Consider the following 15,896-nt stretch of genomic DNA (forward strand, 5'->3'; position numbering starts at 1 on the left):
TTTGTACAAAATAAATGATACAAAAATGAAGGTAAATAGATGGGGAATGTATAAATAAGAATAAATACACAAGTTAATATCTATTTTGCACTTCTAACGTTACTTTATTTGTTAGCAGCACGATACTGTGTTAGGCTATAGCCTGTATTACAGTGTATTCCAGTTTTACACAGTAGTAGTAAATGTTCTGAAACAGTCATTACAATTTGGTGAATAGCAAAGCTGGCACTTTCATTACTCGATATTCTTGCCATAAACAAATAACATAGTAATGACAACATTGCTGAATAAAATGGTTATAATACCACTTAAATGGCAGTGATCACTTTATGAGTTTCTACCATTCTATCAGGTTTATAGATGACAGAACATCTGGTTCAGGAGTCGCTAACTGAACGTTCAGGAAGGAGCCAGAAAACGATCCTGAAAATGAGACTTTTATTCAATAACCGCTCATTGCAATATTAGACATTTAATCTGTTTATCATACAGTGCAGAGTAAAAAATAACATCGCATCCAGACTTGAGGGCAGTCATGAAGGAAATACAATCATCATCATTATATTGATATTCTCCAATGAGAAGGACGGGTAGCTGGAGGATCTGACCAATCAGAGCACAGTATGTGACTTACATGATTAGAACATCAAAAGGCCACTGACAGACTAGACAAAACTCATTTTCTCTCACACACACACACACAGGCACACAGCATAAAAACAGTGAATTCAAAATGCATTGCTGACTTGTGAGTCAAATGTAATGCAGTATAAAATAAGTTAATTCTGATAGTTTCTTTGAGCGAGTGTTTACATTTTCATCAACAGCAGGAAGTAAACACTGATCACAACAGTTATATTGATGATGGCAGCGAGAGGACAAAACACTTCAGCATCACTTGACGTTGACTCAGTCTTTTTATTGGCACATACAAGTGTCCATACAAACGGAGGGAGGGTGGAGCTACTGCCCCCTCTCTGACCGGCTGATTGGCTGAGGCCTGCAGGCAGAGAGATGCCCGCCGTGCAGCCTGGGAAAAACCGGCTACTGGCTGTGCTTTTTTTGAAGAACATGAAGGAGCTGAGAACGGAGCGAGACGAGGGCGATAAGGCAGAGAGGAAGAGCTGAGCTCAGACGATCTGACACGTCTAGAAGGCGAGGATCTTGTCTCTCTGGACGGTGTCGAGGTCGTCGTCCATAGTCAGAAGGACCTAGCAGGGAAAAAAATATCTGAGAGGTTAGTATACACAAAGGATTGGGCAGCTGTTTTTTTTTCCTCTCCCTCCTTTTCCAAATGATGGGATTCAAAAAAAGGCGAAATTCACAAATTCTTTATGACCGTGTTTGTACTGTTAAATCATGGGCGCAACATCTTTTGTGATCGAACCCTGAGAAAGGGAAGATAAACATTTCTAATGAGGCAACTTTATTCCATTTTTGGTGAATTGGCCCCATAATTGTACTGTTTGCCAGTTCCCATATTGCAACAACATATTCAAGTTTTATATTTAAAATGTCAAGTCCACATACATTAATATAAATAATATGTTATTTACATATGCTTTTAATGAGTGTCCAGAACAAAGAGAGATATCTATGTGACACACACATACACACAAAATGAACATGATCGTACCAGGAAGGATCCGAACATGGCGATGGAGGAGAGGAAGTGCCAAATGTCGTGGTCATCAAAGAATGAAAGCAGGATGCAGTCCCGGTTGTGTTCGCGAGACTCCGCTGGAGTTTTCTGTGTCGGGAGAGGAAACCACACACACAGTCAACGGATGCCACATTGTGTAGGCCAGTGTTTCTCAAACTTTTTCATACCAAGGACCACTTAACCAATAAAATACACTCGCGGACCACCTAACTCCACAAATATAAAAAAAACATAGTTTTTCTAGAACAGATTACAAATCGCCTGCAAATGGTACAAACAAGTGGCAACATGTGTGATGAAGGTGTTGCGCGGGGCTATATCATGCAATAGAAAGTTAAACTTAACCTCGCTCCATTGCGGAGATATTCCCGCGAGAGTGCAAAATAAAAAATGTCATGTATTTTCTACATAAACATGTGTCCCCTCTGTGTAAAGAGATTCTGAAAGTTTCAGGGAAAAAGATTAGCTCACTTTTTGTCCTGATCCATTTATATAAAAACCTGTCTGAAATGAGCTGATCAGATTTCGGCCACTTTATGATGTCATAACGATTTTTTTGGCTTGTATAACCATTAGCCAATCACCAACCAAGGTAACCCCCCCCCACCTTATCACCTGCATCTCCTCCTAGAGCACCATTGTGTTCTTTTTAACCAAATATCTCTCAGAGTGGCGTGGGGAGTGGGTTCATTTGCATTTAAAGCTACTGTTACGTGCTCCCCTCCTTGTTGTATTTTCTGTCTCCTTGCTGCGCAGGTGCACCTGGTCTGCCCCTGGCTCCGCCTCTGCCCAGGTGTTCCTAATTCCACTCTGTAACTGTGTCTGTGTGTGTGTGTGTGTGTGTGTGTGTGTGTGTGTGTGTGTGTGTGTGTGTGTGTGTGTGTGTGAGAGAGAGTTACTGACCTGCCAGGTGCTGAGACCCTGGAAGAAGAAAAACAGCGCAAAGCCCCACACCACGGCTGTGAACAGAATACACACCAACGCCAGACACCCGATCCTCTCACCGCTCCTCAACTGAAACACATACACAGAAAAACGTCAGAAATACAACAACAAAAAACATTATTCTATAAAAACATGGAAATATGCAATGACACACCTTCATAATGATGTAAAAGGCAAAGTAGAGCAGCAGGTTGCAGATGGCGATGGCCAACAGGTAGGAGGCAAAGTCGTTGGGTCTCTCTAGGAGTCCAAAAGCAGCGCTGCAGAGGAAGTGAAACAGATGATTTAATCCTGTGACCTATATTTACATTTAAATTGTCTGGTTAGTGTTAAGTAAAAATATCACTTACAGAGACCAGTTGATTATGTTTCCCAGTACGAGCAGAACCATACGGTCCTGTCAGACAGAGGAGAGATGATTTAGAGGTAGACAAATGACTGAATACATGTAGAAGCATTCGAATGACACAATCTCATCCAAAAATCAACATTTGAGGATCCAACCACATGCCCAATTTTTTTGTATAAACTTTTAAATACTGTGATAAATTGTAAGCTTAGAGTAATACGTGTTTAAAGGAATATCTTCACCAACAAAATCACCATTTGTATATCAATTTCTCAGCCTGTTACTTAAAAGTAAATGGGGTGCTGGTTAAGAACAGCAAAAATCTTTATACACAAATCCATTGAAGGTGACACATGGGTGAGTAATTTAGTTTGAAGGTTATCTCGTGGCTAAATTATTCCTTTAAAACATGTTGTTGCAGCTGCTTCAGGTCATTACTCACAATGTACATGGGTCCACTGCACTGTCTGATGCAATCTGTGTAGAGGATGTTCAACATCCTGCGCATGATCCCAGAGTCTGCCGCAACAATATACAGACAAGTGTGAACTGCAGTCAAACACTAGTGCAGAGTGTCAGGCTCAAATCCAAAGCACCTTCACAGTTAATCAGTCAAAATAACATTTTTGAATGATTTATGATTATTCCTATGCATACATAAAACAAATTAAAAAGCTAATATTGTTTTGTCTGTACAGTTAAATCGTACTGCTACACATTTGAGTTATTTTTGGCTAAAAAGAGCTAGTTACTATGTTTTGTCTATAGTTTCAGTTGTTCCTTACCCAGCCTCCATCGGCCCATGTAGTAGAGCTGTGTGCTGAGGAGCATGGTGGCCAGGATGTGGATCACAGAGAAAACAATCCAGAAGACCGTGTTTCCTTTCCCAAATACCTGAAAACAGAGCATCAAACACATACAAAATGTTCCTTGTCTACTACATTGTGTGCGTGTGTGTGTGTGTGTGTGTGTGTGTGTGTGTGTGTAGGTTATTTATTTGTACCCATAGGTAGATTTTGTTTGCACAGAGAAAGACAAGGGATCCATCCTGACACTAAGAACATACACTAACAACAGACACATCTCTAATAAAAGGTCTGTGTGTGTGTGTGTGTGTGTGTGTGTGTGTGTGTGTGTGTGTGTGTGTGTGTGTGTGTGTGTGTGTGTGTGTGTGTGTGTGTGTGTGTGTGTGTGTGTGTGTGTGTGTGTGTGTGTGTGTGTGTGTGTGTGTGTGTGTGTGTACTTACCACTCCCAGCACAGAGAAGAAGATGACCCCGGCCAGGCAGGCGTATGCAGTGTAAGCACTTGCGTTGATGTCTGGGTGTCTCTTCTGATACAACTTTAACACACACAGCCCAGCAATCATGTACATGAAGGAGGTGTCTGCAGGAAATGAAGGAAAATATGTCAACAACAAATATTTTTGTCGTATAAACATTACAAGACCCAGATTATTTGCACAGAAGGCATCGGGAAACTAAACTGCAATTTTCCTTAAAAGTGACTTTAGCGTGGAACGGTAAACCCCTGAAACTAATATAGAGGACAATCTGCACAAATGTTATTCCGTTGGATCAACAATGGTTGCAGGTGATCTCAGAAAAAGAACTCAAAGCTGTGTGGATTGTGGTCTGTGTGTGGTCAAAAAGAGGACCCATGCAGTCTTACCGAACTGGAAGTTGGTGTAGTTGGGACAGACGTGGTAGCATGCGCTGAGCAGACCCTCCATCATCAGAGCCGTTCCCATGGCGTAATACAGACCATAGTGCTTTGGGATACCACATTCCTTTTGGGTGGGAGAAAGGAACATTGGGTTATAATTGAGCAATGAAGTTCAATAAATAGAACATTTGACATTGTGCCTGTATACTCCCTTCATTACTTCTTATTTATTGAAGCAATAAGTTACCAAATAGTGCTAATTTAGCTAAGATACTGTTTTCAATCACAAAAAATGTGTATTTACTTTGGAAACAGAGCTTAAAAAACCCTCTTTGCTGGGTGACACACAAATGTCTCAGTGTGTTAACTTCTGTCCGTGTTACTCACCAGCGCGTTCAAATCGTTGCGGAACAGGGCTCGATTGTGGACGATATCTTTTTTGAGGATGATAAGGAGGAAGAGGAATCCCAGCAGCACGTAACCGAGGTTACTGAGGATGTTGTTGAACGCACTGTGTATGAAAAATGGTGTGTGAGAAGGGTTTAAACACCGATATGTAACCTTCTAGCCATACGATAATACATTTGGCATCCAAACGCACCTCAGAGCTCCCAGAGGGTGGGCACACAGGAAGTTGTAGTAGCAGATGTCCTGGTTTCCTGTTACATTCACCACCTAAAGAAAGAAAGAGAATCCGTTTACCTTCTATCTTTATTTATTAGGGATGTAACGATACCAAAAACTCACCGTACGATAATATCGCGATAAAAAGTCCACGGTACGATATTTATCACGATATTGAAAAATAACGAAACAAAAAATGTTTACTTGAATTTTTTTTCTTTATTAAATAATAAATCTGATTTGTACAGCATTTTAGTAGGATAGTAGTATTTTAAAGTGTCAACAATATAATAATCAGACCCTGCAATAGAATAAATCAAGTTTCACTTTAGTTTTTCAAGTAACTCAACTCTCACTCACTCACTCACTCACTCACTCACTCACTCACTCACTCACTCACTCACTCACTCACTCACTCACTCACTCACTCACTCACTCACTCACTCACTCACTCACTCACTCACTCACTCACTCGGCATCACCAAGGTTATCTTTTAGGAATATGAGCATGCCCACATTTCCAGGTAGAAGCTGGGATGTTTGGGCGTTTACAATATCCCCTGCTGTGGAAAAAACTCTCCTGCTTGGTACTGATGTTGCTGGGACAGAGAGATATGCTTTGGCCATGGGTGACAGCAGTGGGTAAAACTGTGCATTGTCTCTCCACCACTTCAAATACAATACAGTTTATGCCAAGAAGGTGAGGCTTATTGACAGGGCGAGATATAAATATACTGTTGGTACTTGTCAATGTCTCTAGGTATGTACATGTAGCACTGTAAATACGATGTCCTTTTGTGTTATCTGTTGTTTTATGTTCATGTTGTAACCTACTTGCTGCCATGTTGGACAGGTCTCCCTTGAAAAAGAGATTGATGATCTCAATGGGACCATCTGGTTGAATAAAGGTTATTATTATAAAAAAAAAAAAATTATTATTAAAAAGAAAAAAAAAGTCTCACGGTATTGAGACATTTATTTACCACGATATCGCGATATTCGATATATCGTTACATCCCTATTATTTATCATATTTTATTTCACAGTCCATGTCTCATCAGCTTACCGTCTGGTAGGTGATGACCAGCTGGACGACTGGCAGTGCATAGAAAACAGCAATAGTAGCAATGTTCCTGAAGGGAAAAGAGATCATTATTAGACTTCCTCTGAATTGGGAGGATTTAGAAATCTTCACAAATGTATCATTGTACTTCATTCAATTGTATTCGAACCACTATCCTCACCAGAAGTAGATTTGGTATTTCTTGCTCAGAATCCTCTTGTCTTTGCGGGACAGGTCAGACACACATAGATATTTCTGTATTCAGGAGGGGATATTATTACACGTCATTCCTCGTAGAATTAGCAACGGAAAGGAGAAGTGATATTTAAACATTGTGACAAAACCAAGCAATGTGCATTGAGATGGAGAGACTGGGCAAACCTTGGTGCGGACGATGTTTTTGTCTGAGTTGATATCGTCCAGCGTGTCATAGTCGTCCTCCTCCACAGAGCTCAGAGACTCGTGCCTGCTTCGTCCAACACCGTCCAGCGATCGCTCTGATGGAGAGAGAAAGGGAGTTCATGGAAGAAAAACAGAAACAAGCCTCTCGTTTCATTGGTGGGACAATCTGGTGAATCACATGGATTCAAAGTTGTTGTTTTTTAAGGATGCAAAAGGTGTTTCAACACATCACACCTCTTAAAAAGTATTTGCATTGCAATGATTGTTGGTACTCTGATCCACCTAGTATCAAAAAGGTTTTGCTGTTTATTTCATTTGAATCAGATTAGGAATTTGCCACCTCCAGACATCGACATTTGAGTCTCATTGATGTTTGATTGAAACGGTGCTGATTGGTTTGGTGCAACTATTAAAACGATTTTGCGGCAGTGTGTCACCGATGCGGATGGCTATGTGGTGAAGGTGATAGAGGATTGTGCGACGTTTGAAAGGCATCTGTCCTGATGAACAAAAGACACACAGAAGACAGATGAGGGACCAGAAGAAGCTCATAAGAAGCTAACTGCAAGCCAGGCTGTGGAGACATACTGCAAAGTGAGAGGGGTGGGACAGAGGAAATGTGTGTGTCTGTGTGTGTCCATACCTATGTATCCATAGTTGTTGTCAGTGGATGTGGCGCTGTCAGTGATGGCCTCTGAACTGAGAGTGCTACCGTTGTCAGCTGGAGAAAAAAACAGAAGGATTTTTCATTATTATTCATAAAAGCTACTCTTAAACAAAGACGTAAAGAAATCTCCGAAACTCACCAAAGGATCCATATTCATACGGTGAGGCTGCAGTTTGGCCTGTGGAGATAAGCATGCACACATTTTAAAACACATTTAAAAGTATAGGTGCACACAATGACACAGAGCACCACTTCAACCAATACTTGTTAGTATCTTAAGGCTACACACTAAAACACTACTGAGGTATTAGTACATGAACACAGAGAGGTGAGGGATGCAAAAACACATGCAGGGATCTAATTATTTCAGGCTCTAAATGCCTACATTTGACAGTATTAGGATGACAATGTGAGTGGGGAATGCTGCAGAATTTGTTGCAAAGAGTGGTGACTGCTGCAATGAGAGTGAATTGTTTAAAAAAAGTGTCCTTCAGTTTTAAAATCAAATCATGTCAGCATACACTGCAGTGAGCAGACACAGATACACACTGAGAGGTAGAGTTGGGCTAAAGAACCACAGAGGAGAATATATTAATCTCAGTAATTAACTACTGTATTTTTGATCTTGATAACTTGAGACAACTTCTATGTCATCCTTAAAGCCCCTGTCACACTGTCCCGAAATTGACACCCGATGGACACACGATAAAGGAAATGTTCGAATTCGGCTGTGATCGTAGCAACATCGGGCCATTCGTGAGGGCATCTTAAGCCATCGTATGACCGCCGGTGGAGTTTCTCAGGCTCCGGCAGCAACTTCGTGAGCGGCAACTTCGTAAGGCACTCGTGAGGGCATCTTGTCAAGTCGTGTCATCTTCGTGTTATCATCGGTGCATTCACCCTCACTCTGATCGGGGCGAATGCCCGATGGCACCGATGATAACAAGATGCCCTCACGATGGCCTTACGATGGCCTTACGAAGGGCAAAATTGACACGAATTCAACACGAAAATGAACCTTCGCAAGGTCCTTCGGCAATTTTTTGCCATGCCAAATATTTTGCCACCGCTCACGAAGTTGCTGCCGGAGCCTGAGAAACTCCACCGGCGGTCATACGATGGCTTAAGATGCCCTCACGATGTTGTTACGATCACAGCCGAATTTGAACATTTCCTTTATCGTGTGTCCATCGGGTTGTTTTATTGCACAACAAAATCATGTAAATATATTATGTAAATAACCCAATTTGTGTTCTGTGAAACTAAAAAGGATATAATATATTATTTTGAAGGAGAGTTGACAGGAAGTTGTTGTTGCTATGGAAACAACATTACGGAGAAAACGTAATATTTTCTACATATAAAGACGGATAAAGTAAAGAACAAAGTCTGAAGATATCAGTACAGTATCATAGTACTGTAACATAATTGTTTTTGGTACTTTCATTGCAGTTGTATGTCTTAAATGTAATGTAAATGTTGCCTTCGTGTGTGGTTCGGGGCCATCTTCGTGCGAAATTCACAATTCCATATTCGTGTGTCCATCGGGTGTCAATTTCGGGACAGTGTGACAGGGGCTTTAGTTTGTCCATTATGTTGTTCGTATTGTTGACTATAATGTAATATACTGATGTGTCTCTTCAGTAAACAAACAGTATAGCTGTGAGAAATAGTAGAATGTGTGACAAATACAGGAAAATCTAATAAAAGTGAGTCATGTGTATCTGTATCTGCAAGCCATAAAAGCTTCATTTACTTGAAATACTATCATTTTTATGTTACGACACAGTCTCTAGAGCTCTATAGTCAATCATATCTCTTTATTGTTAGTCAATGAACACTGTTTATATGGCAGGAGAGTTATAGTATGTGAGCTAATGCAGGCAGAGCCTCTACAGACAGTATTAAGTACAAGGCAGGAGTAACAGTGTCGTTATACCATCTCCGTTCTTCCCAAGCAGAGAGGCTGAACCACACATAAGCATGAGGGAGAGAGAGCGAAAGACACACATTCATTACACAGAAATGTTTAACTCTACATTAAAACGCTTAAGAGTTAATGTACCACTATACTGTCTGTTAGGGGTAATCTAACATGGAATATGGCACCTTCTCTCCAGTACACGTTCACAACTTTAAGATAATGGTACACTCCGCACACCCTCTTACGAGCCCCTAATGGGCCGATCCATCGTAGCTAGTTGCTGGGTTACCTGTTTCCGCGGGCGACATGTCAGCAGGAATCTGAAACACCTCTCTCTTCTTCATTCTGCAGAAAAAGAGAGGAAAACTAATTAAAATCATTTGTATTCAGTGGAGTGCTCCTCTTGTGGTGCAGTTGTATAAATCTACTTTTTTCTTAGACACCCACTCACCTGGGTTGAACTGGGACCAGAATAACAACATGTATACATTGTGAACTTGTAAAGTAATGTTCTTTTACAAAGGGCTTAACGATTTTTAAACAACATATATCCAGAAAACCAAACACTTAAGGTAAATACTCTCTTTGGCTTTATCTGCTGTAATGACAATTGAAGGGGAGATACATGGGAAGTTTATGTATCACTGCAAAGGATTTAATTATTCTAACACAAATGCAAATTAACTCAGTGAAACAAGCCTGGGTACATGAAGTGTTTGCAACTAACTGTTGATTTAGTGTCAGAGAAAAGTGCTGAATCTTACCGCTTGTTCTCCACACAGGTCATGAGCAATACGAGCAGATAGAAGGAGAGGAAGATGCCCAGAATGAACAGCATGCCCCTCACATACACCTCCGCTGTGTGGAGAGAGACATACTGTTAGCATATTAACACTGCAGGACCTCGCCTGCACTGCAGAATGAAATTATATATCATCATTACAGCTTACAATTGGGGGAGACATACATTATACAACATGCAGCATGCATAAAAGCAAAACTCGTTGTTTTGCATTATTTATTTCTCTATTAATTCCATTTCTAGAGAACAGAACGCTTGTTTATTACTTTTGGGAGACCTGGGTTTAATGAAAATCATCCTTCAAATATCATAACTTTCCCCCAGTTGCATTGTATATTGTGCTGATATACCGAAAACAACCTTTTACTGCAATGGCACAATTATAAAGCTAATGGTGAACCTGAACCCGTATGGAAGCTTTTTAACTGTGGGCATTTAACAAATTCATTTTCCTCCAAATAATTCAGAAAAGCTCTGTGGTTTACAAGAAATCAATATGGATTATTCCTCCCTCTGAACAGTATATATTTGTGAACATGTGACTTACAGTTGATAGCAGGGGTGACAACCACATCGATGAGCTTGCTGCGGTTGCCGGCGTCGATGAGCTCATCAGGACGGAGAGGGTAGAATCGCAGCGGACCGCCACACGCCTCGTCCTCTGTTTTTACCACTACCACCACATAGAAGCTGTTGCTGGGGAAATCTTTTCTCTAAATGACAGAAAAGGACAGAATATATGATATATGTTGTGATGGAAGAGCTGTATGCTTTGACACACAAGCTTTGACCATGTGAGCGACTGTGTGTCAGACCCTACCTGCACTGTGATGGCGCCTTTTTTGGTCATAGTCTGGTACATCCCAATGAAGGCCACATTGTTGTCAAGGTCATAGACTGGACACTAATAAGAAAGAGACAAGAAGAAAGACAAACATGGAATATGAAACACAAAGACTTCAAAGATAAGATGAACAGGATTGCATAAAAATAACAATATTATATCAACCATTAACAACAAAGGTGTCATGAACTTCATTTTGCCCTCATGTGGCCAAATGGTGGTACTGCATGCTGTCTACAATGCAGGGGCCATTTGAGGACATCAGAAGTCTGGTTTGAGGGGATGATGTAGGGAGGGGGAGAGTGTACCTGGATGTCCTGGATGGACATAACGGAGCAGGGAAAGGTCATGTCCGAGTTGACCTTGACGATCACAGTGTCCACCCCGTCTGGGAAGACATACTTGAAGTACTGAGAGAATGGGCAAAAGAAAGAATAGGGAAAAAGATGAATATGAAGAAACGATCAAACCCTTTTTTATGTTTCCTAGCTTTTCTTCACTATCTTTATAATGCTTGAAAGAAGTTGAGATGGACAAAAAATGTAATGGAACATAGGTAAATAAACTGAAGTACTGGTACACCAATTACTGACCTTATGGATTAAAGGGTTATGATTCAAGGGTGAGGTGCTACAAAAGGTCATAATGAAAAACTAGTTTGTTCCTCTTTTCAGGTAAAAGCAGAACGTGTTAATCCAAAGGATGAACAAATTGAAGTCACAACATGCTTAAAGGTGGGGTAGGTATACTTTTGGAGAAACCAGCTTGAGTGCGCTAGAATTTGAAAATACACAGCCGGAAAAAATCTACCACTTCCTTACAGAGCCCCTCCTCCAACACACAAACGTGCACATGACCAATGAGGGCACGAGATAAGTTTGTGCACAGATGGAAGGCTGACAGGCAGGTAGGCCATCCAGTTACTTTAGCCGGCCCGGCTAAAATGATTGGTCGTGCTTTTTACAGTACTACGGCTTCCACAGATGACATTTTTTTATGGATTTTTTGTCAAAGCACTTAAGATATTCATTGCTATCGGGATGTTAAGAGCATTCCATGGAATATAACAAAAAGTGTATCTCGAGCCGGTTTCTCAAACTTACCTACCCCACCTTTAAGAATTGTGTAAAATGTGAAATTCCCTTTATTCCTAATTGTGCTTTCCTCAGCTTCTCTCCCAATAAAAAGTACCAGTGTTTAATAATAAGCTGTATGTATCACTGTTGGGAAGTGAAAGGAATATTTTTGTATGTGTGACGCAGAATCAGGCTTGACTTTAACATTGTATTACTTACTTTGTAAAACAATATATAACAAAGAAATACCTTTAATAAATGTACTCGGGTTTTCTGAACAATAGTATCCAATACCGGATCACCCCATTGTCACCAATACTGGACGCATATATGCAGTCGGTATCGGATCTCTAATAACAACACAAAGCTTTGGTATTGAGCTGAAATACCTGAGGTTGGGAGGGTGACGCAGTGAAGCTGAATTTTGTGTCCGTCCTGTAATCAAGGTTAAGAAAACATGTCAGACATACCAGTAACAGACCTGTTTGTGACTTTAAATCCTAGCTTAAAGTAACATTCATGAAGCTGAGAATGCAGGCACCGTGTGTTTGTGTGATTCTCTCAGATGTCACTCACTGCAGGGTGAAGCTTTCAACACGGCTGACCCTGAGCTGGTAGTTTGTTCCCTGGCTGGACAGGGTGGACACGTCCACAAAGAAGAACTGGTTCTCTGAGGGGGCCCGGGTCGGAGGCTGGCATAATGTCCGGCCCACATGATTGTAGGGATACTTTCTCTGGTATCTGGAGAGAGATAGAACAAAAATAAACTCAAGTTACCATTCAACAGGTTTGAATTGGATGACATGAGTAAATCTATGTTTTCACAAGAGTTTTGAAGATTTCCAAAAATCGAATGTCGAATGTTCAGCTTTATAGCTAATTATCTCATCACATAGTGCTCTACGGTGAGTGACATGCATTTCTGGCAAGTCTAGAGATTGTCCTGAACATTTTGATATGTAACACAAAAGATGATTTAAGGAGACATCTAAAAATCGAGAAAATACCCTTAGACTCCAGAGGGTTCACAAGTATCTACACATGCATGGAAAAGTACTTTGAACTAAGTAATGGATGAATGTATTATAAAAATCAAAGCAAGAAAATGTACTTGGTAACTGAGGATGGAAATTATTTTATTAGATTACTTAATATAATAGCAGCATACGACATTACCAAGGATTGTTGTTTAGGAATCAGATGACCAACAGTAACTAAATAATGCATATTGAATTAGCTTTGAGCACAATTAAATCAATACCCAGCTCTAGAAATATGTTTGCAAATGCAAACAACATAGATCAAATTGAAGTGGGAATATTTTAAAAAGAACATGTAACAGAAACTACATGAAACGAAATAAATAAATACTGATGACTTTGAGGTTGGCTCATTTACAGTAAACTGGGCTCCTCGGAAATCTTCACACTGGAGGATCTTAAAAGGAGGAAGTGAAACACCAAGGTTTTTTAGTCATCTGCTAAAACATGCATGGCCATGAGACCTGCACAGGCAAGACTGCAGTGAGATTATTCTGGTGTTGCACAACCACACAATGTACCTTGGAGTGTGGGAGACACATCGCAGATGGGCTGTGAGCCAATAGCTAATAAACAGCTGAACTTCTAACCTGTTATGAAAAAGGCTGTGTGCCTTATAACCAATGAGAAAACTCCGGAGCATATGTAAGGCTGTGTTGTTTAGTCCCCACATTGACAACTGGTGAGTCTTAGTGCTTGCTTACTCCATCAAAGAAATAAATAATTTGGATTATATCAAATGTCCACATACAACTATGATATCGAAATAAGCAATATTCCTCAAATGCAGCATCTCTTGGGATACATTTGACCCTGGATCTAAAACAAATCCTTCTCCAACATATATCCAAAGAAAAAGCACTGTTAGCATTTACAGATTTCCTTCACTTATATGGTTATTAATCACAGCTCTTGACAACAGACAAGTACATGAGCTCTATCTCTGTTTACTGTCTAGTGAAAGTAGCAACAGGACGCCAGACACTCCCTAGGAGAAACCTTGGACTATTGCTCTCAGTATCATCTGAGTGTCTGCAGTCAATTACAAGAACATACATAAAGGCCTAGTTTAACAGACACAAGTCTGTTCATCGGGGTGGAGACTTAAATTATGTTCCATAGTTGATTTTTGTCAGTGTAAGCATTGTTTCAAAATATTAAAAAATACAGCTCTATCTGAACCTACGGCTGATTAGTTCCCTTTCTTTTCTAATTGTCTATAGAGACGTTTTCACATCGAAACAAATGTGAGTGCGTAGTTGTTCAATTTACCAAAGAGGAAGTTGTGTATGCCCTAATGGTTTGGAAAATGTATTTGGTCTATGAAGTAGAGTGGACTGTACTGATTCATCGTACAACCATGTACAAGGACAACACACAATTATTACTACTAATCTCAGCCCTGCTCTACAATTCACAGAATATAATTGACTAAAACCTCAGCTAGGATGTTGCTATGGCAAGCAGAAGCCAATAAGGCATTATGCTGGTAATCAGGTAATAAACTGGAAATGTTGTTGGATTGTTAGGACTTCAGAAGTGTTTCAGGAGAAAAACATTAAGGGTGAGTTTAGCACATTTAAGTGAATGACCAAAAACAAAGTCTACATCAGATGTTAGGATTCCAGATGTGTCACAACTAGGGTATGCAAAGTTAAAATACTCACAGGCCTCTTAAAATGAGAGGGATTTGAAACGACAGCACAGCTTGCTTCTGTCGTACCACAAACAATATGGGACTATCAGAACCTCGTGACAACACGTCCACAGTCACACGAACTCCCTCCGTCTGACACCCAGAGAAATAGAAAACAAACATATTATTCAATTGCTTCATATTAAGCTATAAACCAATGTAGCAGTATGGCGATGTAAACTCACCTTGTTCCTGGAGATAGTGTGATTAAAAGCATAGATGGTCTGGTTCTGACTTGTTACAGTGTCATTGTATGTCACATCAAACTCGGCATCTTTCTGGACCACATTTTTGCTCTCCTCCACCGCCCCAATGCCGCAAACACACTGGGTCACACAGAACCAGAGCAGGGCTGGTCGGATCCAACCAGCAGGTCCACAGCTGTTTTTATGTCGAGACTTCCAGCAACTCCTTAACACCATTTTGTCTGACACCGTCTTCCTAAACTGAAACGTGATTCTAGCCTGCGTGACAATACTACTAACCGCTCCACCCCATTCATCAACAAATATAAGGATAGTTAGCTAGCTTTACTTTGGCACTACTATAAACAGACAATAACAGCTGCTAAGCTAAAGAGAAAGCTACGTGTTTACCTTTAGATACAGATTAACGGCTTGTCCTATTTGCAAATAATCGAAGCTCTCTGCTGTGCGACCAAGAACAGGTTGCAACACAACACGATTGATGAAAACGATTCTCAATTCCTCTTTATCTGAGAGACTGACCAGCTGTTAGCTCGCAGTGCTAACATTAGCACTGATGGGTAAGACGTCGGTAAGGCAGCTCCATGTTTTGATCGAAGTTTTAGTTCCAGCTTCGCGGACCGAAAAATGTAAAAGTGTTCAAGTCTTTCCAATACCAGCGGTTGTCACGGCATGTGTTTGCGGCGCTGCGGCATTGTGAAAGTATTTCTCGGACGGAGAGTGAATAGATTTTGCATGTTTATGATATTATCGGAGACATTAGCGCCCCCCTCCACGCTCAGACAGTAAACAAACTGTGCGACGTCATGACGTAATGTCTCTGTCCTCTAGAACTGATTTTTCAGTTGGCCTAATACTAAATGTTTCTTAAAAATAGTTAATTTAGGCCCTGTTTCCAGATAGGCCTACATAATTCAATTTATTCCAAATCA

General features: G+C 40.5%; 1 protein-coding gene across 2 annotated transcripts; it reads right to left on the minus strand.

Moving 5' to 3' along the window:
- Positions 1–83: 83 nt before the first annotated feature.
- Positions 84–15,757, minus strand: sidt2 (SID1 transmembrane family, member 2). Of its 2 annotated transcripts, XM_034202815.1 has the most exons (26): positions 14,944–15,757; positions 14,730–14,851; positions 12,599–12,763; positions 12,412–12,457; positions 11,255–11,356; positions 10,923–11,006; positions 10,650–10,815; positions 10,065–10,158; positions 9,590–9,645; positions 9,316–9,342; positions 7,516–7,554; positions 7,353–7,430; positions 6,689–6,804; positions 6,489–6,562; positions 6,311–6,377; positions 5,222–5,295; positions 5,008–5,131; positions 4,627–4,744; positions 4,205–4,341; positions 3,743–3,851; positions 3,400–3,476; positions 2,959–3,005; positions 2,763–2,868; positions 2,567–2,677; positions 1,637–1,750; positions 84–1,211 (listed from the first exon to the last, which is right to left on the minus strand). In XM_034202815.1, the coding sequence occupies exons 1-26, from the start codon at positions 15,178–15,180 to the stop codon at positions 1,149–1,151; spliced, it is 2,553 nt and encodes an 850-aa protein (XP_034058706.1). In that variant the 5' UTR covers positions 15,181–15,757; the 3' UTR covers positions 84–1,148. The 2 variants fall into 2 exon arrangements, with proteins under 2 accessions (XP_034058706.1, XP_034058707.1); XM_034202816.1 differs by lacking the exon at positions 9,316–9,342.
- Positions 15,758–15,896: the final 139 nt, after the last annotated feature.

The sequence above is a fragment of the Gymnodraco acuticeps genome, unplaced genomic scaffold (assembly GCF_902827175.1).
Source record: "Gymnodraco acuticeps unplaced genomic scaffold, fGymAcu1.1, whole genome shotgun sequence".
Lineage (NCBI taxonomy): Eukaryota > Metazoa > Chordata > Actinopteri > Perciformes > Bathydraconidae > Gymnodraco > Gymnodraco acuticeps.

Coding starts and splice junctions, on each gene's coding strand:
- sidt2 (XM_034202815.1), bottom strand. CDS start 15,180: ATGGTGTTAAGGAGTTGCTGGAAGTCTCGACATAAAAACAGCTGTGGA. Junction 10,159..10,649: donor TGTCACCCCTGCTATCAACT/GTAAGTCACATG, acceptor CTCTCCACACAG/CGGAGGTGTATGTGAGGGGC. Junction 4,342..4,626: donor CTACACCAACTTCCAGTTCG/GTAAGACTGCAT, acceptor CATTTCCTGCAG/ACACCTCCTTCATGTACATG.